At 42.7% G+C, this 26,995-nt stretch overlaps 1 protein-coding gene and 1 long non-coding RNA gene across 11 annotated transcripts in view; one reads left to right on the top strand and one right to left on the bottom strand.

Moving 5' to 3' along the window:
- The window catches only part of RASAL2 (RAS protein activator like 2), a 273,501-nt gene that overhangs the window by 85,058 nt on the left and 161,448 nt on the right, over positions 1–26,995 (top strand). For 5 of the 10 annotated variants that reach the window (XM_005304206.5, XM_065554536.1, XM_005304205.5 and 2 more), the window contains exon 1: positions 7,810–8,729. The exons of the other annotated variants lie outside the window; for them this stretch is intronic. In XM_005304206.5, coding sequence (XP_005304263.1) covers positions 8,123–8,729 — 607 coding nt within the window. In that variant the 5' untranslated portion in view covers positions 7,810–8,122. Of the gene's footprint in view, positions 1–7,809; positions 8,730–26,995 lie in introns of those variants that run through there. 10 annotated transcript variants of the gene reach the window in all.
- On the bottom strand, positions 2,869–15,224 carry LOC122173807 (uncharacterized). The gene is made up of 3 exons (XR_006174683.2): positions 14,792–15,224; positions 5,984–6,062; positions 2,869–3,927 (listed from the first exon to the last, which is right to left on the bottom strand). It is a non-coding gene; the product is annotated as an uncharacterized LOC122173807 (long non-coding RNA).

Below are 26,995 nucleotides of genomic sequence, written 5' to 3'. Positions count from 1 at the left end.
TTAAATGACTAGTGGATTATTAAAAAAAAACCAAAATAAACAGAACTTGTGGTCAAAATTATCAATGTTGAATTAAAGTAGCCCTCATGCCAAGAATTCTTGTGAGCTGTGGGGCTGTGTTCACATATGCTCAGTGGTTAAAAACAGGAGGTGAAAGGTGAAAATGTTCTCCAGTTGACCAATGAGCCTGTTTCTTTCACTGCAGTTATTTCTCCTGTTGACAGATTAATAGGTGACTTTGCACGGCTTGGGACCCAGCCTAACCAGTAAGTCAATTTGCACTGTTGCAAATCTATTGCAACACAACAGACCATGTAAATGCTTCCCATGAAGAGTTTATGGTCTGAAATTATGGCGTTCTTGCCCGTGAGTAACTGGACTAAGATTGACCAAAGTGGAAGAACTCTGATACATTAACTGTCTTGGATGCCACCAACAATAATAGATTCTGAAGGCCAAATGAGATCAATTTGAAGACAATGGGGTTGCATTGGTGTAGCTGAAAGCTTTGTTTGGCTTCCAGCATCTTCATTACTGGTAGCATTGCATGAGAAGTATAGAACACAGTTTGATTCTGAGCCCAGGATTAGTTTGCTGAGTTTGCAGTTAGAAGAATCATCTTTTTATTTCTAGAGTAAACAAATTTGATGCAAAATCATCGAGACACAATAAACGCAGAACCCCACTGTGCCATTGTTAGGTTCACTTTTCAGAGAAGAGCCACCCGTTGTTTAGAATATCTTGAGCTTCAGCTAAACGGAGATAGCCAGACAATGTTTCCTTCAGTTTAAAAGTCCATTTTTCATTTGATGAGCAATGGCAGCATCAATGAAGAGAGTAATTAGTAAAATGCCTTTCTTTCTTCATTTACATTTAAACAAACTAATCTCTGATTTGAGGTTCCTGGACTTGTTGTCATTGGAGGAGTTAATGTTTCGTGTCTTTTGCTTTCTGAAGTTCTGAAACAGAGTAGCATAACATGGAATTTTTGTCTGAACTTCCCCACCCAACTAAAGATACTTTAAGAGTTGAATTCATAGCTTGTTTTCTGTGTTGCTTTATCCTGTATTATGCATGCAGAAAGGATAACTATCCTACATATTTCAGAGTGTCTTTATCCTACATATGTGTATATATAGTGCATCTTTGTTTGGAAATGTGTGGCATAAAAATGTCGATGGGTTATGGTATTCTGTTCAATAGAAAATCAGCTTATAGATGAATTACAGTAAAATGAGCGGGCAGATTGGTTGATAAACTGAAATTCCCCTGTAAAGATGACAATGACGTCTTGTCATTCAATAAGCTGTTTGTAGGACAGCAGCAGAGGGGGAAGGGAATGGGACTGATCATCATTCCTGTCCTTGGGCAAGCTATCAACTACTATCTATCTTGTTCTGCCTTTAACTAGTGTTGTATTACATCCATTTTTTTTAGAATAATGCTGACACAACTAGCTGTGTATTTTCCAATTTAAAATCTCACACCCACACCCCCAGCTCTTGCCATGCTGCTCATATGCTGGGATCTTGTCCTATGACTGAGCTCAAGAGCTCTCAAAACCCTATATCCAAACACGATTTGCATCTGCACTGACTATGGTTTCAAGCTGTGTTTCAACAGCATTCAGAAAATGTGCTAAGATTTTGCAAAGGGGAAGACTATAAGATGTCTTCAGCTAGTATGATTACTAAAAAACAAAACAAAAAACCCACCACTTTATCTTTACTAAAGCATGTAGTGGTCCTAGTAGCAACTGTTAGAATGCTTCTCAAACGTGGTTTTGTAGAATTGACCAGAAATACACCGAACCATTTCCAAACCGTTTTAGCTATTTGTTTGTTTGAGTAAATAGAATAAACCACACCAAGCTTCCATATACTTTTATGTATTTTTAAACTTCTACAAAGCTAATTTCCTCAGATGCTAACAGAGGCTTTAAATTCATATATTTAATCTGATTTATTTTGGTTGCCTCTTACCCATCTCAGTGGTTCTGCTTGTGTCCCTAAATTGACTTTAGTGTCTACGTTTGCCTGATGGTTTGCTGTTCCTCATACTACTTAATTAAAATATTCTCTAGTCAGTGTAGCTATTAAAATGAAAACTAATGCTCTTCTCAGTCTGAAGAACCCATTCTGACTCTCCTGCTTTTACTTTCTTTGATTGCTGCAATTCTGGCCATTGCTGTTCTTAGTGGTGCTCCCCTCCCCCTTTTTCGTTGTTCCTGTGGTCATGAATTGACATTGACTGAGGACCGTGCAAAACATGATCAGGTTTTTTCAAATGTAACAGAGTTTCCATAACTTGCCAGAGAGATGCCAATGAGTATTTATTGGGTCTAATTTTTTAAATTGAAATGAAGCCATAATTGTCTCCAAACAATGTTCAATCCTTTGCTCCAAGCTAATGTGATACATAAAGAAAAGGCTATAGATCTTTAGCCCTACCTGGTAAGGCAGAGGTCTCCAACCTGGGGAGTATAGGGAAGAGAAACTACCTGACAGGTGGAAAAATTGTATGACTCTAGAATGGGGTGGGCAAACTTTTTGGCCAGAGGGCCACATCGGGGTTCCAAAACTGTATGGAGGGCCGGGTAGGGAAGGCTGTACCTCCCCAAACCCTAACCCTATCCGCCCCCTCCCACTTCCTGCCCCCTGACTGCCCCCCTTAGAACCCATGACCCATCCAACCCCCCCTACTCCTTGTCCACTGACCATCCCCTCCTGGGACCCCCTGCCCCAACCACCCCCCCGGGACCCCACCCCATATCCAACCCCCCCTGCTCCCTGACTGCCCTGACCCCTATCCAGGCCCCCCGGGACCTCACCCTCTATCCAATCCCCCCCCCCCCAAGTCCCTTTCAGAATGTGGCCCTGCGAACATGGGCGGAGGACTCAGGAAGAGCATGGGCAGCCACGCAGCTGGAGAGAAGCAGCAGTTTCCCCTTCAAAGTGCTGCTTGTCTCCTGTAGGCTGGGCGGCCACCCAGTGCTCCTCCTGAGTCCTCCGGCCGTGCTCCCGCCACCTGCACCGCCTGCCTGCTCTCCTGAGGCTGCAGGTGAGCCTCCCTTGCTGCTCTCCCCTACCCCTGCAGTGCAGCCCACTCCCGTGCTGGCAGCACGGCGAGCTGAGGCTGCGGGGGAGGGGGGACAGCAGAGAAGGGGTGGGGACTAGCCTTCCCGTTTGGGAGCTCAGGGGCTGGGCAGGACAGTCCCTTGGGCCGGACGTGGCCTGTGGGCCGTAGTTTACCCACCTCTGCTCTAGAATGTACTATTCCCTTGCCATAATTAATGTTCTCTTGAGGCTGAAAGTGAAGCTGGAGTGCTTCTTGAAAGCAACCTGCCTTCCTTCCCTGTTTCCACTGTGGTTCATAATGATGCTAGCTACAGGGCTTTTGGTACAGACAGCAACAGGTGGTTCAGACCTCACTTTTCACTGCTCCTGTGATAATCCACTAAATAGCAAGAGCATAACTAACCTGGACATGTGGAACCACCAACAGATGCCTCCATTCTAAGCAGCATATAGCTTCCTGCTGAATGGGGAACAGGAAGGGGGAACTACAAAACGGGGGAGCAAAACTGAGGAATAGTTAGAATTGGCAAAGGAAAAAATTATAGAAGAGAAAGGACCAAGGCACTTGAGAATGAGAGTAAATGGACTCAAAGAAAGTGGAAAGTGTTCCAAATAAGACATGAATAGACATAGGTGGAAGCAGGTGTGCGTGTCTATCTGCCAGCTCATTAGAAAGGGGAGCTCCATCAGAAGAATATTGGGAAACACTGCTATAAGTACTGTACTTCTGGGTTGCCGGAGTTTCATGACTCTTCTGACTCTCCTTACGTGATTTTCTGTCCTTGATCAGAATGAGGAGTTTGTGTTTCTAAGCTCCTTTTGAATGCACCACCCTCTTCTTAGAAGTAAACTGAAAAAGGAAGGAAAATTTGAGGTTGTGCTTTTCTTTGCTGTTTTATGGTGGTGGGAAAAAAAAGACTGAATGGTTTTACCAACAACAATAACAACAACAAAAATTTCTTGGTTTTGCTTTAAAAATACAGAAATGTCCAGTTCCCTAGTCAGAATTAAATATTTTTTTAAACTTCTGCATTCCCTGATCAGAATAGCAAAATTGTGTGATATGAGAAGAGCTGACAGAGTGAAATCTCCTCAAGAAACTGAAAATTAACCAGTCATGGAAGGAGAAAGAGGTCTTAGCTGGATTTAAAAAAAAAATCAGACTTGTCTTAATTGTGGTCACAAATATGACACTAAGTTTTGACAAGGGCAGGTTAATTTACTTTTCCATCAATAATCCATGTTACTCTTCCTTGCTAAAGTTTTAGTGGTGTCACTCTTAAGGCAAAGCAGGCTCTCCTTACAGGTGACCTGTGAGATCTTAAATAAACTGTTGTGAAATGTGGGGAGCTCTTCCCCTTTTGATTGAAATAAACATAGAATATATTATGTATGTTAAGACACATTATTTAAACTCCTCTAACTTGTGAACTCAGGGGTAAGGCAGATTTCTTTTGCCTGTCCTGCTAGAACCACTAAATACACTAAATCACAATATGTGACTTTGGAAAGGGGAAAATAAAACTTCTTCCCAATGATCAGACACTGGGCCAGATTCTGCAGCTTTGGCGGTGCAAAGGGGTTGTAAAGCTGCCCTAACTAGATGGCTCAAGATTCCTTCAGCATGTCCCAGTCATGTCCTCTTGAAAATCACTAGTCTGCATAGTTTAAGAAAGCCTGAAGCTGCTGTGAACCGTGGCCTGGACTAAACTGGCTCCTCAGGAGCCCCTGGGGTTAGGGGAGAGTGAAGATGGTATATGGCTAGACTTGGAAGCATTAGGTTTTTATCAGTTAAGGTCAGTAAACACTGATTTCACCCTTCACACGCACACAAACCAATGAAAAAATATTTCCACCACTAATAATTGGAATTTACAGGTAGATAAAGTAAGAAAAATGCTGCTTGAGAACTTATTCGAGTTTGATTTAAGGATATTTACTTGGTATGTTGTGACATGTGCAGCTGACAATTTATGTTTTAATAGTTATAAACTTTAACTTTTTGGGGATCTGTGTGTCTACTGTCATTAAATAATTGTCTGACCACCTCCATAATTTCTCACAACTGTGAAAATTTGAATCAATAAAAATAAAAAAAATCTTAAACATTTATATTTTCTGTCAAAATAATAACATATAAACCAAACTCTGCTAAGCCTATATATAGCCCTCTCTTAGCTGCACTGAGCAGAACTCTGGTGTAGTCGAGGATCTAGTTCATCAGGTGCATTTTTCTGAAGAAATTACAAAGTTACAAATGAAGGAAAATGTCTAAATAGCTGCCCTGTTTTTCTTTCCTTGCTATATACCTGCAAGACATTTCTGTTTATGGTATACTTCAGTTTGTGTGTATGGTGAATGTTCAACCCAGGAAAGGACAGATCTGGGAAAAGCAACATTTGGGAAGGTACTGGGAACACAAATGTTGGTGCCTAGATATTCAGAATATGTCTACATACGGCAATTAAACACCCACAGCTGGCCTGTGTATGCTGTTTTGGGCTTGGGCTACGGGGCAGTTTAATTGCAGTGTAGATGCTCGGGTTGGAGCCTGGGCTCTGGGATCCTCCCCTGGGCTCCAGCCTGAGCTCGAACATCTACACTCAATTAAACAGCCCTTTAGTCCAAGCCCGGTGAGGCCGAGTCAGCTGGCACAGGCCAACCACAGGTGCTTTGGGCATTTCTGCACTGCTATTAAAGTGACTGGTGAACTATAAATGCCCAGATATGAACAGTATCATGCACTGTGAGTATGATCTGCCGATGGGAGTTTTTTCTGACAACACAAAGCTTTTATTTGATGATTAAAATCATACTGAAGAATAAGGGGGTGAAATTCTCTGAATCCTAGAACTTTCTTCCATTTGCTGTTTTTCTGCTCTCTCAATGAAGGTGTTGAATCATACCTGACTACAGTAAGAAACCGGAAAGCAGGAGACTTTCTTGTCTTCTGATGTACTCATGGTCCTCTTGTTTTTCTGTCTCCTAAGGTGATGAGGACAAAGATGGGAAATGCTGAATGTAAACTTGTTTGTAAAATATTCCTTGCTTATAAATGAATCTGGACAACTTTTAAGCCCATGAACTCCCTTTTCTGGCCTGCCTGGGCAGGATCCAACTTTCTCTCCTTCCTCTAGTCTAGTCAATAGCGCTTTAGTGGTTGCTGTGCTTGCAGCTCTTGGAGAGTACCCACAGCCACTGCACCATCAGGAGTACTGAGATTTTGGAGATGACCTGAGAAATCACACAAGAGCCTGAGCCTCTGGCCAGTGCTTGATTGTAGGCACGTATGCATTAGATGTATCTTGTCTCCTTGGGCAGTGTCTGTGACACTCTTGCCATTGGCTTGTTTCTTTCATAGTGAATTAATTTACTCATCTGTTCCAGAGAGTAACATGTTTTTTACAAAACACAGGACTCTACATTTTTCAATCTGGATTCTGTTTTTCAGATTTTCTTCTTTATTACTCATAAACCTGGCCACTTTAAAGTAAACACAGCCGCTATCTTTCTGTTGTACATGCCAAAAAACACAAGATTTTTTTTAAAGGGAATTGGTGGTGGTGGGTTGGATATCTTTACAGTCCCATTCCATTGTTGATTCAGAATGGAACTGCTGGAGCAATTCACAATGTTTGCCTTCTGTAGTTATCAGCGACGTACATTGGCTGATGAAAGAGCTCTAGCTCAAAGCAAAGGTTCTGTAGTGGGACGGACAATTTTATTGGTCTGCCAAGCCAAATTATCCTTTTATACTACCAGCAAAGTCTTTTTGATTGTCGCTGTTGTAACATTAGCCCAAGGGTCTGTCAATATTTCCATTATAAACCCCCTATTTTCAGGGGCTTATGAATAGACTATTAAAAAAAAAAAAACCCTTGCTCTGGTCTGAAACTTGGCATATGAGATCTGAGTTCAGCAGCAGATATTTTCTTTAACAAATTTAAAATAGTCAGCTGTTTCTTAAGCTGTAGAGAGGGCAAAAAAATGTCTTTGGTTAAACAGATAGGAATATTTTTTCCAACCCACTTATTCCAATTAAATTTATAAAAGCAAAACTCTACTCCCTATTAGAGGGGGAGAAAGGCATGTTCCATTCGCCACAAAAGTTTGCCTCAAAACTTTCCCTTTCTTCACTTTGGTTTAAGATTGACTAAATCCCACCCACCTTCTCTCTTCTTTCCTCCTCCCCTATGCATATTTCCCTTCAGTATATTTACATTATTGCTACTCTAAATTAGAGCTTTCTTTCCTTTACTCCAGCTGATCCATGTAACATCGCTTTTGCCTTGCTGTCTGAGGTTTGCAACACCCAATTCTTATGAATCTGTCTTTGCCTCTCTAAAGGAATTTTGAGATACTTTGTTTGACAAGCTATGTATGGTAAATATACACTGAACAGATTTATTCAGGAATTGCAATTCTGCATTAAATGTTGCTTTAAGCTATCACTTGATTTACCCAACTTCTTAGGTCCTGAACATAAGAAGGATGACTGCTAATTTAGATTTTTATTTTATTTTATTTTTGTTGCTAAGACTTCATGCTGCATGAATGTGTGGCTTTAAACTAAGGTAATTTCACATTCCCTTATTAACCACTGTTGTTGCAAAGTGAAAAAGTGAATTACGATTGGCTCAGAACCCCATTGTGGGTTTTCAAGACTTTTTTTTAGTCATTTCCTGAATGTTTGGTGCAGAAACGTGAAAGCGCAGGAAATGACAACTGACTTCGCAGAGCTGAATTCATCTTCAGAAGCCAAACAATTTGCTGTAGGTGAGGGTTCCTGTGTGCTGAAGACTCTACTGAGATGCAGAAATATGGAGTAATAAGTGATGGTGTGAAACTCTATATCTAAATGATACCCGATTGATTCCAGTTCATCAGGAAGAACATCTGCTGTCATTCGTAGCCACACTACTGAAAAAAGCAGCTCAAGCATTAAAATGCTTTTGAGTACTCCTGACGAATGTGAACTGTAGCTGTATGATTGGTAAAGCACAAGGAAGTGTAAGTTAAAGAAACTGAAAGTCGAATGGTGGAAAATGAGTGCGTTTAAAAAGCAGTACCGTCCCTCCGCTGCAGCCTTTAGAAGATCGTTGTCAGAACAGGGGAGTGGAAGTACAAAAGTTGCAGCTAATTTGAAGGACTATCAATGGTACTACCAAATGAAGAGTAAGAGGACACATGAACAAGCTATTTCAGATCTAGGGAAGTCACTTGGTGCATACAGGTGGCAGACGCATCCCAGGTTTCACTGGAAGGGGAGCAAGAGAGAGTTGTCTCACAGTCTTAAATGGAAACATAATCAGCTAAGTCCTATTGAATGCCCTTTGAGGATGGACAATAGTGGTGTTGATGCTCTCCAGGAAGACCCAGCAAGAAAGATGAGCCAGGCAGATAGTATACCATTTCGAGTTCCATTCAGCAGGTCTATGTCTGAGCCTGCACCACACTGGAGAAATAGAAGTGTAAAGCCATTTCTGCAACCAGTGCGCTCAGTAGATTGTGAGCAACAGGGATATTTCATCCATGGTATCTTCTCTACACTTTCAAATGGCTTTTCTAAGATGTTGACCCGAAAAGGGGAGCCCAGCACTGAGCCAGTGAATGAATGGGGGACAGACTGTAATCAGATTGATTTGAATACAGGTAACAATGAATTGTTTTGTTCTCCATGTAGCTGGTTAACAGGTGAGCATAGTTACTTGCTCCTTGGAGAGATTTTTAGTTATTTAAAACTATTTGTAACTTCATACTGATTTTACTGGTGGCTAGTAATATGGGGAAGCTGATAGCATCTACATTAAATTGAGTGCTTCCTGATGTGTCCTTTAAATAGAGCAGTTTATGCTACTGTGGCCTTCTGAAATGTTTCCTTTCCTCCACTGTTGTCCTTGCCTTAACAGTGAACCCACTAAATGCAATTCTTTAAATGAAAGTGGGGTGGTGTTTAGGACTTTCCAAACAATTTTGCACCCGCTTAAAAATTTGAAAGGCTTTTTAACATGTCTTTTGGTGGTTTTAGGAACTAATAGCTCTCTGGAATGAATTGGATATATGGAGTGTACTGTTTTGAGGGCAAACTCTGAGGACTTGTAGTACCTTGATATATAAAACCTGCTACTGTCAAACTGGAGTGTGGAGGAAAGTAAAGCTGTCTTTAAACGGTGTACCAGGAGTGAAACTGATTGATTTAATTGTGCCAGATTCACAGTTTTGTAACCAGTCAGCTAAATTAATGTATGTTGTGTATTAGATGCCAAGAACAATAACGTTTGTAAAGATTTAGCTAGCTGGGAATGAGGTCAGCAAGCTTCTTGATGCCAGTCTGTGAGATTTCATTTAAATCTACCCCGTTGAGTATAATGCTTTTAAAGCGAAAGAGAAAAGGGGAGAGAAATTTGCCTCCTGTTGTCACTCTTGGTTTTTCATTTGACTTCCTAGTACTAGCAGATCTGATGCAAGTAGCTGATGCAGCTATGAAAGTGCGTTTAAACTCTTACTTGTAAAAACTCATAACGTTTTTCAAAATCCTCCAGATTATCGTGCTAAACCCCCGATTAATGTCTGGATCCATCTTAGATCATTGGACAAACCCTCTGTATTCCGAAAGCCTCCGTTTTATTATTAGAATGTACTCTGCTGACCTGGGCACTTACGATCTCTTAATTACAGTGGAGTGGTCTTGTATTTTATACACTGCATTTTTTATTGGAGTCAGTCACATCTCCTTGAGGAGATCCTACTAGTGTGGAATGTGGGTGCTGATCCTTGTTTACATTGCTGTAGGCAGCTCTAGTGCCTACCTGGCTGCTAGGATTTTTGTGCCCTGACGAAGCCCTCTTACTAGTAGCCCCTCTTCTCTCTTCTCCAGTCATCTGCTAATTCAGGGTGAGACCAGAAGTCCAATTGCAGATTACTGCGATAGTGGGGGGAACCAGTGGGTTAGAGTAGTGAATGGGGTGTTGCAGAGTGGGCCAGGTCCGTTTTCTGGTAGGCCTTGTCTGCCCCACTGAACATACATCTTCAATTGGGGCAGAAAGGGAGGCCCCACAAGAAGTGCTGCTGCTCAGGCTGATGCTGGGCAGGTAGTCCCTACCACATAGGAGGCTCTGGGGGTCAAGATTCTGACTTGGGTGAGAGCATAGAGGGGTGTAGGGGCTCAAGATAAGACATTCTTCAATAAACCCTTGAGCATTGTTATGGGAACTGATTTGGATAAGCAAGGCAAAAACCTGGGAACCGACATGAGCAAAGGGACTCGAGAGAAGATAGTTGTTGGGGAACTGTTCAGAGACACCAGACTAAGACAGACACCCGCTGGGATGTTTGAAGAAGCTAGGCCTGACTAGGCCCTCATTTAGGGTGACCAGACGTCCCGATTTTATCGGGACTGTCCCGATATTTCCTTGTTTGTCCCGCGTCCCGACCGACATGCGGTCGGGACACTGGACAAACAAGGAAATGCCCCGGAGCCTAGAGCCCAGAAGTGCTCGCGCCCCCCCCCCCCCCGACCCGACTCCACCCCCTCCTCCCCCGATTGGCTCCCTCCCCGAATCCCCGCCTCTTCCCCGGGCTCACCATTCCCCCTCCCTCCACAAGCGCTGGAGGGAGGCCCGGGAGACTCAGGGGAAGCGCGGGGCCGGGGTGAGTAAGAGTCCGGCCTGGTCCCTTGCAGGCAGGACTCAGTTGGGTGGTTGGGAGAGGAGGGGGGCGACCCGCGGGGCCAGGCGGCGACTGTTGTTGTCCCCCCGGGCAGCGGGACTCGGGAGCAGCCGCTGCTACAGCTCCCACTGCCGCGGGGGAGGAAGCGGCCATGGCGCTCCGCGGCTGCGGCGCCTCCGAACCCCCCGAGCCGGGGCCTGGTGCGGGGACCCAGCAGCGCGTACGCTGGGCCCAGCCCCTGGCCAGTCGCGTCTGGGCTGCTGCCCAGCTGGTGCTATCCCGGGGCGGAGGCATCGGCAGCCCAGCCCCATTCGTTCCCCTGCGGGACGGGGGGGCTGGGGCCTGCTGCCCCCACTCCGGGGCCGCCGCGCGATAGCACCAGCTGGGCAGCAGCCCAGACGCGACTGGCCAGGGGCTGGGCTGGGCGCAGCGTGCGCGCTGCTGGGTCCCCGCAGCAGGCCCCGGTTCGGGGGCGCCAGAGCTGCAGCCGCGGAGCGCCATGGCCGCTTCCTGCCCCTGCGGCAGTGGGAGCTGAAGCAGCGGCTGCTCCCGAGTCCCGCTGGCCGGGGGTGAGAACAGCCGCCGCCCGGCCCCGCGGGCCGCCCCCTCCTCTCCCTACCACCCAACTGAGTCCTGCCTGCAAGGGACCAGGCCGGACAGTTACTCACCCCGGCCCTGCGCTTCCCCTGAGTCTCCCGGGCCTCCATCCAGGCTTGCGGAGGAAGGTGTTTTTTTTTTTTTTTTGGCCCCGCCCCCTCCCCGCCCCCCCTCCCCCGCGCATCACCTCCCCCCTCCCCCCGCGTCCCGATATTTGTCTTGGGTGATCTGGTCACCCTCCCCTCATTACAGGTTGGCAGGCCTTCAAGTAAGATAGACTTGCATGTAGAGTGTTTGTTTTTAAACTCCTTGTCCCTAAATGCTTTATTCCTAATGTGAAAATAAACAATACTTTGATGTTAAGAAGGCTGTCTGATCTCTCTATATCACTTGTCACAGACTCCAAAAGGAAAGAATCACAGGTGCCAAACCCAGCCAGGCTGCTGGGTAAGCATAGTTGAGCCACCAGGGTCTGGTCTAAGAATGGGAGAATCCTAGGATTCCAACCCAGGAGAGGTAAAGGCACAAGGTCTAAGACCAGAAGGGGTGTGCGCAGAGACACCACAAAGGGCACAGAGGTGCAGCTTAGCCCTGATATGGACCTCCTCAATTGCTATTGAAGAGTCTAAGTTACAGGAAATGATCAGGTCTCCTATATTCCTCCCAAAACTCCACACAGATTGAGCTCAGAACAGTGGGCAGGCCACTGTTTGGCCATCTGGTACCATGGCATTCCAGGAAGCTCTCTGATTTCTATGTACGGAGGAAAGCATCTTCCCCTGACTTAAGAACACAGTCCTGGATTTTGTCATGGGAGGAATCCAGAGATCTGAAAGCCTGTGAGAAGTCCAGAAAAAAAACTTTCCCCTTCCACAGGGGGCATAATCAGAATCCTCAGACAAGCCACATTCTTACTCTGCCCAAAGGTGATGTGCTACTTTTTACTGCATGTCTGAGAGATGGTGCAAGACCTGTGTTCTCTCCCTTGCGCAGGCACAGCAGTTCCCTTTTTGGTGAAGACACTGGTACTCTCAATGTTGAGGGAGGTGTTTTTCCTCAAAGACCCTTCTGACAGGCAGTTCAAGAGATGATTGTGGGCTGCATCCATGGCCTTATGCTCTAAAATGCTAACCATTTGGCTGCAGGCTTTGGAGTCATTAGGGGATCACAAGTAGATGAAAAAGGCATTGGCTAACCTCTGCTTGGATTCCAGCTTCTTGGTATGATTTCCTTGGATGTGACCATCCCTGCTACTGACTAATAAGCAGCAAGTCATATTAGGCAACAGAATACTGCTCTTCTCAACATGGAGGACTTGAAGAGATGGATTGAAGACATCCCAAAAAACCTCTTGCTTTTATTAAAAGGAGTATGAGAAGCCTCTGCTTGGTCATGTCACAATGACTTCTAACCAGAGGGGGAGGCCTACTTGAGATGTTGTTCAAATGCAGAGTTGAAGAGGCATGTGACTTTTCACTCCATATTCTTTATGAAAATATGCTTATATAAATATGACATAACTGAGATGTACTTTATGCAAGATGGGTCTTGTAAGATATCATTGGAAAGGTTATAATTTACTGAATATGATTATCCAGTTTGTATGCCTGTATCTGAAATTAGGAATATTGACTATATATCTGTATTTCAACTATGCTACTTTGGGTGATGCCCACTGCTAACACTTCAGGTAGAACAATGGAAAACTGAGACAGGGCTGATGACCCATCAGCAAGGATAATGGACTGTGAAAAGGGTTGGCCTTCCTGTGGACACTCCATACTGCCACTGACTCATGGACGCTGTGATACTACATAGACAGGTGATCTTGTCACCTGATACTAAATATTACCTGGGACTTCTTGTAACTTTCCACTGGAAGGGAAGGGAGGGATCAAGTTTGGGAAACAAAGGATTCCCACCTTATGTAAATCCTATTTAAGGAAGGGGAGGAAGGCAAACTGGATTCCTCCTCTCCATAGCCTGTCTGCCCAAGAAGAAAGTCTGCTAAAGCTGCCTGAAGGAAAGGCAAGCAGGGAGTCCAGACTGAGATGGGTCCAGTCTGAAAAGGAATATAACTGGAACTCTGAACCACAGAAACTTTGCGACCTCCCTAAAATAACATTTAGGGTGAGAATTTACATTTGGTAACCTGTTTCTTAAGTATATTGAGCTTAGCTTGCGTGTTTTGCTTTATTTGGTCAGTAATCTGCTTTGTTCTGTCTCTTCTCTCTTATATTCACTTAAAATTCACCTTTCTTAGTTAATAAACTTATTTCTTGTTTATAATATAACCTAGTATATGTAATTTCTAATTGGGCGTGGGGGTGGGCAAGAAGTTGTGCATATCTCTCTCCATGTTGAGAGAGGGGGTGAATTTCATAAAACCTCTGGGTTTGTACCTCTTAAAGGGAATGGGCGTCAGAGTGTTGGGGTGAGCCCTTAAGGCTGAATCTTTCCAGAGCTGATCTCTGTCTCTCTGTGCAGCTGGGTGTGGCCCTGCCTGTGTGCTTGTCTGGAAGAAGCTTGTGAGCCTAACCCAGCAAGGCCAGGTAAAGGAGACCCAGCTTGGCAGAATAGGCTGACTCAGTGGCATCCCAGCACATCAGGTGACACCCCAAAGGGCCCAAACCTGTCACAAGGCACAGCAGAGTGGGGTTTATCTGGAAAGAAATGGGCCAAATCATTCTAATTACAGCAGCCAGTCATCCCCCTTCAATGGTGGAAGGACTCTGAATTTCTCTGGAGGGATTCTTCTGGATCTAGCAAGTACCTCAGCAGGGGATAGAATGCCCACAGGACCGCACACCAAATAGCAGTGCCGTGTATGTGGTAGGGCATATTGGGATAGACTACCACACAGATATTTGGGAGAGAGGTAGATAGACAAACCAGTCAGCTAGTACCCAGGAACAGTTAAAGATCTCTGTCCACGATGTCCTGAACTGGTTAGAAGAAAGCAATTCTGAGACGTCGTTAGCCTCTGGCATGGCTGAAACACTGTTAGATGCCACAGTGGCTCAGTTTTAACTGTGTTTAGAGCCAGGCATAACATTAACTGGCCTTCACACTGGTTGTAACACAGACAAGGCCTTAAGCTAAAGGAGTTTAGACTCAATATTTTTTGCCATTAACTTTCAATTTGAACATTATTTATAACCTACAGAAAGCTGAGAACAGTAAATGCATCAACTCAAGAAAGAGAAATATCATTTCAGTTAACAAACATCTGGATTGTAAATGCTCTTATAGAACAGGAGTCACAGTTTACCCCAGCCTTATTTGTTTCTTTCTTTACCCTGTTTCTGGTGAAACTCTTGTTTCCATTCCTTTTTTGGAACGTTTCATCCTGTTCCCATTCTTAGCTTTTTTTTTTTTTTTTTTTTTTTAAAGATTACTGAAGCAGGAGAAGGTTCTCAGAAAATACACATTTGATTGTTCTAATTTACCTGGAGCTCACGACAGAGCAGGTTCAGTTGAGATATTTTCCAGCTGCTCCACTTCAATAGAACTAACTCTCTCAATCTTGCCTTAGTATAGCTCTGCTTGATTCTGGAGAAAAAAATATGTTTACTATTCTATAGTGTTTTTCTGTTTGGCTACAACTAGCATTCTCTCGTTATCATCGTGATTATGGTATTTCCTTCAGAATTGTTTCCTCCTTTTGCTTCATCAGGACAAAATACCTTTGCTCAACATAAAGATTCTGATTTATAGTTCAGCTGATTTCAGAACTTACCCTATTTCTCCTGGCACCTCCAAAAGAGGGGCATTTCTGGTGCAATCCTGATTTTTCAAAAGCTCAACTCATTGTCCAAAAAACACCCCATTCTTTGTAATTTGATAAGCTTACTCAACCTCAGTCCCCTTCACTATGTGTTTCCAGTTTGGATTCCTCAGACTACATTCCTGACATCCTTCCATCCAAATTATTTAGATTCTGTCCTTTTAGATTGAAGCGAGACTTCAGTAACTTAGCAGTTTTAACACTCAGTTGTTCTGTCAATTCCCAGTCAGGAAACTGTTTCATTCTGTTTTGGGAGACAGGATCTGGTATTTAGTATGCATGGAAGCTTCTATTTTTGTATTAACTTTTAAAAGCTGCTTCTGCATTATAAAACTGTTTTTAATTAAAAATCATCATCCAAGAGAAATTCAGAACTAGCTAATTGGGTCTACATAAGACCCTTTTTCAATAAAGTGGTTTAGTTATTCCCAGTTGAATAAAAACCAGTTTATTCTGTATGCATTTAATTGTATTACTTAGTATACCTGCCCAAATAATTTACAGACTATCTTTTGACTGAATACCCTGCATATTTATGGTGCTATATAAATAACTATATGTAATTTCTGTTGGGTGTTTCTATGATGGGTTAGGGCACGTGATCTATTTACATGTACTTTAGTTAACAGTTAAAATTGAACTGGTTTAAAGTTGTTTCAAGAATGTTTTATAAATTATGAACCTAGTGCTGTACCCAAATTTTTGTAAGTTCGTTTTTAAATCTGTATATATGGAAATAATCCACGACAGTTCACATGCTGCCTTTGACACGCGTGCCATAGGTTGCCTACCCCTGGCATAGAGAGTATGCTTATAATGTTTGCAGATGATACCAAGCTGGGAAGAGTTGCAAGCGCTTTGGAGGACATGATTCAAATTCAAAATGATCTTGACAAACTGGAAACATGGTCTGAGGCCTTGGCTACACTGGCGCTGTACAGCGCTGCAACTTGCTGCGCTCAGGGGTGTGAAAACAGCCCCCCCCCCGAGTGCAGCGCTGTAAAGCGCCAGTGTAATCAGCGCCTGCAGCGCTGCACGCTTGCTCACAGCACTGCAAGCTATTCCCCTCGGAGAGGTGGAGTACTTGCAGCGCTGGGAGAAAGCTCTCGCAGTGCTGGCGGCGCGACTAGTGTAGCCAAGGCCTAAAATAAATAGGATGAAATTCAGCAAGGACAGGTGCAAAGTATTCCACTTTGGAAGGAATAATCAATTGCACAAATACAAAATGGTGCTTTATGGCATGTTGAAAATTACTCAGAACTAAGGCAGTCTTGAAATTTCTCGTCGGGGAACTATTACAGGTTTTTGACAGCTTTAGGACACTGTGTTTAAAAGCATCTGATGAAGTGGGCTGTAGCCCAGAAAGCTTATGCTCAAATAAATTAGTCTCTAAGGTGCCACAAGTACTCCTGTTCTTTTTGCAGATACAGACTAACACGGCTGCTACTCTGAAACTTATTTTTCTCAGAGTCTTTCTTTTTTACTGTTAATTACTGGCTGATTGCAGTCATTATAATGCTAACGTGGATTGGAACCAGTAATAATGGGCAAACACATTCAGCTGAATACTTCTGGTTTAAAAAAAAACCTGTAAAATAATTAACAATGTCAACATTTAAACTTGTCAATAAAATGTATAGTTAGGTAGCATGGACAAACTGTTGGAGGCAGGTACAATCTGTTCGGGTTAGGGTATAATAATATGGTTTTGAGTTTTTATCATTTAAATCTATGTGCTAGTATTAGGCTTCAGAGTTATCATCCATTGGGATGACTATAAGCGTTCATATGCCTAAAAGCTATTATTTCAGGCTGTTTGTAGACATGGAAGGAGAAAGTTACAATTGGTTTCCACTCAATTCATGTCTGCAAGATTGTTTTCAATAATAAGGTACTGAAATTTAAATATTTACAACATGCTAGAGTCTGCGGTAAGATGGTAAATTCTACTGTTGTGGAATTTCAGAATATACAGGGTCTTTTCTTATGATTAAGGTTGCCTAAACATTTCTGTAACTAGCACTTAGTATGAGTATTTACCCTTTTTCTTCTTTAAAAAATTTATCTATATATCTATATAGATCTAAATTAGAAAGGCCAAGGCACAAAACAAGATTAAACTAGCTAGAGACATAAAGAGTAACAAAAAAACATTTTACAAATACGTTAGAAACAAAAGGAAGACCAAGCACAGAGTAGGCCCATTACTCAATGGGGAGGGAAAGACAATAACAGAAAATGTAGTAATGACTGAAGTGCTAAATTCCTTTTTTGTTTGATTTCACCAAAAAGGTTAGCAGTGATCAGACAGCTAACCTAGCAAACATCAGTGTAAATAGGGAAGGATCTGAGGCTAAAATAGTTAAAGAACAAGTTAAGAATTATTAAGGGCTTGTCTACACTGGCAGTTTACAGTGCTGCAACTTTCTCGCTCAGGGGTGTGAAAAAACACTCCCCTGAACGCAGCAAGTTTCAGCACCATAAAGCTTCAGTGTAGACAGTGCACTAGCGCTGGGAGCTGTGCCCCTCGTGGACCAGTGTTGCCAATGTAGACTAGCCCTTAGACAAGTTAGAAGTCTTCAAGTTGGCAGGGCCTGAGGAAATACATCTTAAAATACTTAAGGAACTGGCTGAAGAGAACTAGGCGGAGGGATAGCTCAGTGGTTTGAGCATTGGCCTGCTAAATCCAGGGTTGTGAGTTCAATCCTTGAGGGGGCCACTTAAGATCTGGGGCAAAATCAGTATTTAGTCCTGCTAGTAAAGGCAAGGGGCTGGACTCAATGACCTTTCGGGGTCCTTTCCAGTTCTGTGAGATAGGTATATCTCCATATATTATTTTATTGGGCCAAAAGAAATCTGATGAGGTTCAACAAGGACAAGTGCAGAGTTCTGCACTTAGCATGGAAGAATCCCATGCACTGCTACAGACTAGGGACCAAGTGGTTAGGCAGCAGTTCTGTAGAAAAAGACCTAGGGGTTACAGTGGACGAGAAGCTGGATATGAGTCAACAGTATGCCCTTGTTGCCAAGAAGGCTAACGGCATTTTGGGCTGTATAAGTAGGAGCACTGACATGATCATTTCCCTCTATTCAGCATTGGTGAGGCCTCATCTGGAGTACTGTATCCAGTTTTGGACCCCACGCTACAAGAAGGATGTGGAAAAATTGGAAAGAGTCCAGCGAAGGGCAAAAAAATGATTAGGGGCTGGAGCACATGACTTATGAGGAGAGGCTGAGGGAACTGGGATTATTTAGTCTGCAGAAGAGAAGAATGAGCGGAGATTTGATATGTGCTTTCAACTACCTGAAAGGGGGTTCCAAAGAGGATGGATCTAGACTGTTCTCAGTGGTACCTGATGACAGAACAAGGAGAAATGGTCTCAAATTGCAGTGGGGGAGGTTTAGGTTGGATATTAGGAAACACTATTTTACTGGGAGAGTGGTGAAGCACTGGAATGGGTTACCTGGGGAGGTGGTGGAATCTCTTTCCTTAGAGGTTTTTAAGGTCAGGCTTGACAAAGCCCTGGCTGGGATGATTTAGTTGGGAATTGGTCCTGCTTTGAGTAGGGGTTGGAGTAGATGACCTCCTGAGGTCCCTTCCAACCCTGATATTCTATGATTAGTGATTATCTTTGAGAACTTGTGGAGAATTGGAGAGATCCCAGAGGACTGAAAAAGGGCAAATGTGGTACCTAATTATGAAAAGGGCATAAAGACAACCCAGGAAATTATAGACCAGTCAGATTAATTTTGGTACCCAGAAAGATAATGGAGCAAATAATCAATCAGTTTGTAAGTACCTAGAAGATAATGTGGTGATAAGTAACAATAAGCGTGGATTTGTCAAGAACAAATCACATCAAGCCAACCTAATAACCTTCTTTGACAGTGTAACAAGCTTTGTGGATGGGGGAAGGCATATATATGATATCTTGACTTTAGTAAGGCCTTTGATGCTGACTCACAAGACCTTCTCATAAGCAAACTAGGGAAATATAGCCTAGAGAGATGAATTTACCATGAGATGGGTGTACAGTTGGTTGGAAAACCATACTCCAAGAGTAGTTACAAGTGGTTCACAGCCAAGCTGGAAGGACAAATTGAGTGGGGTCCCGATATCTTCATAAATGATTTGGATAATGGCATAGAGCAGGGGTCGGCAAACCTTTCAGAAGTGGTGTGCCGAGTCTTCATTTATTCACTCTAATTTAAGGTTTTGCATGCCAGTAATACATTTTAACATCTTTAGAAGGTCTCTTTCTATAAGTATATAATATATAACTAAACTATTGTTGTATGTAAAGTAAATAAGGTTTTTAAAATGTTTAAGAAGCTTCATTTAAAATTAAATTAAAATGCAGAGCCCCCCCTGCAGACCGGTGTCCAGAACCTGAGCAGTGTGAGTGCCACTGAAAATCAGTTCACGTGCCACCTGTGACACGTGTGCCATAGGTTGCCAACCCCTGGCATAGAGAGTATGTTTATAATGTTTGCAGATGATACCAAGCTGGGAAGAGTTGCAAGCGCTTTGGAGGACATGACTCAAATTCAAAATCATCTTGACAAACTGGAAACATGGTCTGAAATAAATAGGATGAAATTCAGCAAGGACAGGTGCAAAGTATTCCACTTTGGAAGGAATAATCAATTGCACAAAGACAAAATGGGAAATGATTGCCTAGAAAGTAGTTACATAGAAAAGGATTTGGGAGTTATAGTGGATCACAAACTAAATATGAGTCAACAATGTAATACTGTTGCAAAAAAAGCAATAATTCTGGATGTACTACCAGGAGTGCGGTAAGCAAGACACAAGAAGTAATTTGTCCACTCTACTCAGCACTGATAAGGCTTCAGCTGGAGTATTGTATCTGGTTCTGGGCACCATACTTCAGGAAAGATGTGGACAAATGGGAGAAAGTCTAGAGGAGAGCAACAAAAATGATTCAAGGTCTAGAAAACATGACCTACGAGGAAAGATTGAAAAAATTGGGATGGTTTAGTCTGGAGAAGAGAAGACTGATGGGGGGCATAAGTCTTCAAGTATGTAAAAGGTTGCTATAAAGAGGAGGGTGATAAATTGTTCTCTTATGCCACAAAAAGTGATGGCTTAAATTGCAGCAAGGGAGATTTTGGTAAGATGTTAGGAAAAACTTCCGAACTGTCAGGGTGATTAAGTGCTGGAACAAATTACTTAGGGGGATTGTGGAATCTCTGTCATTGGAGGTTTTTGAAGAATAGATTAGACAAACACCTGTCAGGGATGGTCTGAATACTATTTAGTCCTGTTTCCAAGCAGGGGACTGGACTAGATCTATTGAGGTCCCTTCCAGTTCTATATTTCTACGATTCTTTTATAGATTTATTTAAAAAAACAACAACCAGGAAATCCCATTTTAAAGAAATTCCGACACTTATAAGGCCAGGAACATGGGGTTTAGCACTCAGAAGAAATTTCAAAGATAAGAGGGCATACCAAATCTTAACTTCTTTAGGGAGCGGCCTCTTCAGATTGGTATTCTTGAGTTGCATAACATTTCTTTTGAGTCCCAGAGCTATTTAAAGTGAAGTTATTTTCTAAAAAATGATTCTAAACTTGAACTTCCAAGTTTGTGTTTTAAACGATGCTGCTAGTAAATGCACTTGGTTAGAAAAAAATCTTTGTTTACAAGCTAAATCAGTATGAAATCTGTAAATTAAACTGGTATCCTAGCTCATGCAGCTTTCTTAGTAAAGATTGCGTAGGCCAAATGTTGCCCTCAGCTACTTCTATGACTATGTAATCTTTAGTAGGACTCAAAGGTGAAACTGAGTTAACAGTTCTCTTGATGATCATGAGCCAATAATCCAATTCATTAGCCTGTTGATTCTCCAGGGCTGATAGTAGTAAAAAAAAAAAAAAAGTTTTTATCTAGAGCAAGCTGATACAACTGAATACACACAGTGAACAGTTCTTCTGATAAAAAGGTGCCATTTTTAGTCACTTTTTAGAGTAGCACTATTCTTTAAAAAGAGTTGACTCTTGGCTGCCATGCTTCAATACTGTACATGGATTTAAGCTTTCACTACTGAAGAGTTTCCCAAACCCCATTCTTTCTGTGCATCACTCTCCACCTAGTGACACTCTCAATAGACTAAAGGAGCTGGACAGGAGTGGAAGGAGGAGTGAAGAGGTGCAGAGGCAGATGTGGACATCTCCCAGTTACTGGTGTGCAGTTTTCCTTTCTCAAATAATCACTTTCTTTATCATCTAATTTTGATCCTATAAGGAAAGGCTATTTTAATAACTAACTTCTATATATGTTCTATTAGGAAGATAGGGATCTGTGTGTTTAAATATGGTGTACTGAAATGCTACTGATTTCAAACATCTGTTGCTAAGAATTTAAAGCCTTAGCCTTGGCTGGCGTGTTGCTAGATCGTTGAGGTGCTGAGTTTCCTGTCAGTGCAACTGTAGTTTCATAAAAATAAACATTGTTAAACCACCATATTTTTAAAATGACTGACTGTCCTTTTCTTTACTGGACTTTCTGTCAGCATAAGGCAATTTTCAGTGATAGAGATTTTTCTCATATCTGAAGTCTAGAGCTAGTTTTGTAAGGGAATGATAGGGAAAATGAGTAATGGTTCTGACTCTGAGAGAAAGCAACTAGTAATTATGTCCATCTGAACACGGGGGATTTTGGTTACTCAACTTTGTCCATCACAAGAGGTAGGGCAGGTCTACACCAGAAACGCTACATCAGCGAAGCTACAGCACATCTGGTGAAGACACTATGTTGATGGGAGAGCGCTCTCCCATTGCCATAATTACTCCACCTCTGCAAGAGGCGGAAGCTATGTCAGTTGGAGAGCGTCTCACGCTTAGGTCACGGTAACTTGCGTTGCTCAGGGGGGTGTCTTTTTTCCCCACCCTGAGACATAAGCGGTAGTGGAGGCCTGCTCTCAGATGTGCCACTGGCATGTATCCTGATTACAACTGAGAACAAGCTCCAGCTTTGCCTAGTTTTGGGTCTGACTTATGTGTGTGCATAGTAAAATCCTTTTCTTAATCAAGATGTCCAGATGAGAAAGGCCTTTGGAACCTGTTAAGGCCCCAATCCTGAATACTCTCAACTCCTGTGGATTTCACTGATAGTTGAGGACCTTATTACTGTGCAAGGTCAGGGATTAACAGAAGATACTGTAATAGTAAAGCTATTGTAAAGGGATCTGCAGAGCCTGTCGTATTACTGGACAGGACTCTGCTGTTTGAGGATCATTTTTTATAGTAGAATAGTGATGTAGAGTGGGTATGGAAGGAATAAACAGCAGGCAGGCATGCACTTTTTCTTCATATCATCTTTGAAGAGACTGAAGCCCCTGAAATTGTTAGAGAAGCTGAGTCGACAGAACCAGCATGAGCAGACACACACAAAATACCTGCACACTAGAAAAGCACCTGAAAGTATCTTCATTGTCACATGACTGACAATCAGGGTTGCCAATTTTGGGTGGATGTATTCCTGGAGATTTCATCACATGACATGAACTTTAATTAAAGATTAATCTTTAATTCCTGGAGACTCCAGGCCAATCCTGTAGGGTTTGGCAACCCTATGATTGAGTCACTTTCTTTTAATTCTTAGAATAAGAAAAACAGTATAATCCCTAAAGATATTCTTTCTGCTTCATTGGACAGTTTCTGTTGGAACCTTCTATAGCTGCCACCTGCATGGCTTTCTGTTACAGACTGAAAGAAACTGTACACACAGGTGCACACCCAGTAAACAGTTACTGCTTTTAAGTGCCATTGGGCTTCAGTAATTAACATCAGAGACTACAGATTCATTCCCATGTAGAATGCATCATTCTGAATTTTATTATGCAGTATCATAGCTGAGAGTTTAAATACATTAGTCGAGAAATTAATGTATGATTTGCACAGCAGCCATAACTCAGACTCCTTGTGCATATGTAGCATTTTGAATTACACTATATGCTGCTAATTGTATCAGTATGTGCCTGCATTGTACAGCATAGGGGCATAGATATGCAACAACTCATCTTCACTGTGGCTAAGTAATGGTTGCCGTGGAAACGGTAACTTAAAATTTCCTGACTTTTATGCATTTAATATTTGTCAACTGTTCATTTGGTTTTTGTTTTGTTTGCTTGCTTGCTTAAAAGGGGGAAGGAAAAGAGACAAAACTGTGATTGCAGATTGAAATAAGCACTCTTATACAACACGAGTCAAATAGATGTATTGCATATTTAACTAGAATGTTCATGCTTGAGAGTATTGCATGTTCAAATAGACATAGCTATGTTTATTTTAATAGCAGAGCTCTGAATACACATGGTGGAATGCAAACATTGCAGAAAATAGAAAAAAAATTAGTGCAAATGTCTTCAGATATGTCAAAGGCACTTGCTGTCCATGAAGTAAGTGTGTGTGTGTGTGTCTTTAAAATATCCTGTTCAGGTCTATCAAAAGTGATTGTGTGAGATTTACCAAACTTTTCCAAAGAACTCAAGATCAAGCACAGGAAACTTGAGTCCAAATAATGTGCCTAGATACAGGTTTATGAAGAAAACACCTGCTTACCTATAACTATAGTGATACTTTTGCAATTCTTTTTAAGATACCCAAACATCCCTTGCTTGGTGTACCTGAGGTGAACAAACTTTGAACACACTTTTAAAATAAAGCCAGATCAATGTACAAATGTTTAGAGATATTGAATAGATCACTTGCTGCTCAGCCTGGAGTCTGGCATGTCTAATGCCCAAAGAATGCACAAAGAGAGATGCTGTAATAGCCTAGAGATATGGAAGCATGGCCATTGATGTATAAAATAAAATTCAAGGCAGTTTGCATTTTAATGAACTTTAATCACATGAGAGTTTAGAAAATAAAGAAAAGGAAATGATTTTTCTGGTTGTCATGATGGCTCATTGCTTCACGGCTGGAAAGCATGTTGATGTGTAGCTCACGATTCCAATTCAAGTTTTTATGCTGTTCTTGGAGAGGATGTTGTGAAAAGGAAAGGGATGAACTGTTGTCATTGAGGACGAACTGTTGTCATTGAGGACAGAACAAGTAGTAATAGAATTAAGCTACAGCTGGGGAGAAAAGAGCTTAAATATTAGAGCAAACTTTAAGAATTAACTAGGAACTGAAACAAGATGCCCAACATGATTGTAGTTGTCATTTGAGGTTTCTGTAACTAGTTATGACATCTGTCTCTTTAGAGGGGGTATCAACCAATATGGTTCTATGGAAGTTGCAAAATGAGGATACATTGTCTGTTTTACACACACTAAGATTCCTTATCAGGTGAGTTAGCTCAGATCTGTGTTTTTTGTTACACTTCTTGCTTCTGTGTCAAGTGCTTGAAATCTGTTTTAACACTTCTCCCTGCACCACTATTACAGAGTCCTCTCAGCCTCTGTGCACCCATCCTGCATCTCCAGGCCTCTTGGTGCTCTCTGTCACTCCAGGATTGACAATAAGGGGGAAGTGGATCTCTGTCTTATGCTTGAGACTCTCATACCAGTACAAGAGATGAAATTGTACCATCTACAAAGAGTATATGAAAATAGCTTATTTTTCTGTGGAAGTTCACCACTGCATACAGATAATGGTTTGTCCACTAGATACTAGTATCAAGAGATTGTGTGATATTAATGCAGACCTTTTGTTTAAAAAGGGAAGAAAAAATTTCTGCCTTTGAAATATTAAGTATTTTATAATGGAGAATTTAGAACAGCTTGAGCTTTTGTCCTATATTTTTTGTTTCAGTTGTCTGAAAGAGTAATCAGGTTTCAGACTGGAAAGAGGTAAATGGCAGTGTACCCCATTGGTCTGTATTGGAACTAGTGCTGTTCCACCAGGGTCGGTGCAAGGATGTTTCGCGCCCTAGGCGAAACTTCCACCTTGTGCCCTCCCACCTCCCTGAGCCCTGCGGCAGCTCCCCCCCCCCCGCCCTGAGGTGCTCCCCCCCCCCCCGGGCAGCTCCCCCCTCCCCCTCCCGGGGAGCCGTGTGGCAGCTCCCCACCCCAGCTCACCTCTGCTCCGCCTCCTCCCAGAGCACACTGTCGCTGCTCCACTTCTCCCGCCTCCCAGGCTTGCGGCGCCCATCAGCTGTTTGGAGACGCAAGCCTAGGAGGGAGAGAAGCAGAGCAGGGTGGCGTGCTCAGGGAAGGAGGCGGAGCAGAGGCGAGCTGGGGCAGGGAGTTCCCCTGCATGCCGCCCCCCCCCTTACTTGCTGCAGGCAGCCCTCCCTGCACCCCCCTGCACCCTCCTGCCCCAGCTCCCTCCACCTAAAGGACGACGACCGGGGCGGCCGAAGATCCGGCTGCTGCGGTCGCCGCTGAAGAAAATGCCGCCCCCCAAATGCTAGCGCCCTAGGTGACTGCCTAGGTCGCCTAATAGGTTGCACCGGCCCTGTGTTCCACATATTCATAAATGATCTGAAAAAAGGAGTAAAGTGAGGTGGCAAAGTTTGCAGATGATACAGAATTATTCAAGACAGTTAAGTCCAAAGCATATTGCACAGAATTACTAAGGAATCTCACAAAACCGGGTGGTTGGGCAACAAAATGGCAGATGAAAATCAATGTCGATAAACGCAAAGTAATGTACATAGGAAAACCTAATCACAACAAATACATACAAAATGATGGAATCTGAATTAGCTGTTACCACTCAAGAAAGAGATCTTGGAGTCATTGTGGATAGTTGTCTGAAAACATCCTCTCAATGTGCAGTGACAGTCAAAAAAGCTAACCATGTTAGGAACCATTAGGAAAGGTATAGATAAGACAGTAAATATAATGCCACTATACAAATCCACGGTACACCCACACCTTGAATACTCCATGCAGTTCTGGTTGCCCCATCTCAAAAAAGATCTTTTAGAACTGGAAAAGATACAGAGAAGGGCAACAAAAATAATTAAGGGTATGGGACAGCTTCCATATGAGGAGAGATTAAAAAGACTGGGACTTTTCAGATTGGAAAAGGGGAGGGATATGATAGAGGTCTATAAAATCATGACTGGTGTGGAGAAAGTAAATAAGGAAGTGTTATTTATTCCTTCTCATAACACAAGAACTAGGCGTCACCCAGTGAAATGAATAGGCAACAGGCTTAAAACAAACAAAAGGAAATACTTCCTTGTACAACACACAGTCAACTTGTGGAACTCATTGCCAAGGGATGTTGTGAAGGCCAAAAGTATAACTGGGTTCAAAAAAGAATTGGATCTATCCTCCATGAACTTATCTATCGGTGGCTATTAGCCAAGATGGTCAGTGATGCAATCCCGTGCTCTGGTTGTCCCTAAGCCTCTAACTGACAGATGCTGGCAATGGGTGACAGGAGATGGATTATTCGATAATTGCCCTGTTCTGTTCATTCCCTCTGAAGCATCTAGCACTGGCCACTGTCAGAAGACAGGATACATGGCCAGATGGACCGTTTCTTATGTTATGTGTGACTGTGTTTACACTCTGAATTTGTGTGCATCTTTGAGATCTCATTGTGTTCAGTGGCATAGAAGTAGCTCTTTAACTAAAGCCACATGAAGGACAGCTATCTGTAGTTATATTTGAAAAACATTTCCTTCTATTGTCCAAGTTGGTCCTAGATACTAATCCCTTGTGTACATGAACCCTCATCACCTCCACCCACCTTCTGGCAGCATACAGAATTCTTAGAGCTTACTGCAGAAATTGTATGCTTCCTCTGTAAGTTGTACTTCCCAATAGAAAGGAGATGAATTTCAACGATGACTGTTAAATGCACAGATGGGGGTTATTTCTCTTCCCTTCTGTAAAACCCCACTCCCAAACTAGATGAAAACATTTCAACCAAGAACTG

Source organism: Chrysemys picta, chromosome 8, assembly GCF_011386835.1.
Source record: "Chrysemys picta bellii isolate R12L10 chromosome 8, ASM1138683v2, whole genome shotgun sequence".
Classification (NCBI taxonomy): Eukaryota; Metazoa; Chordata; order Testudines; family Emydidae; genus Chrysemys; species Chrysemys picta.
This window is presented reverse-complemented; position numbering and strand designations above follow the sequence as displayed.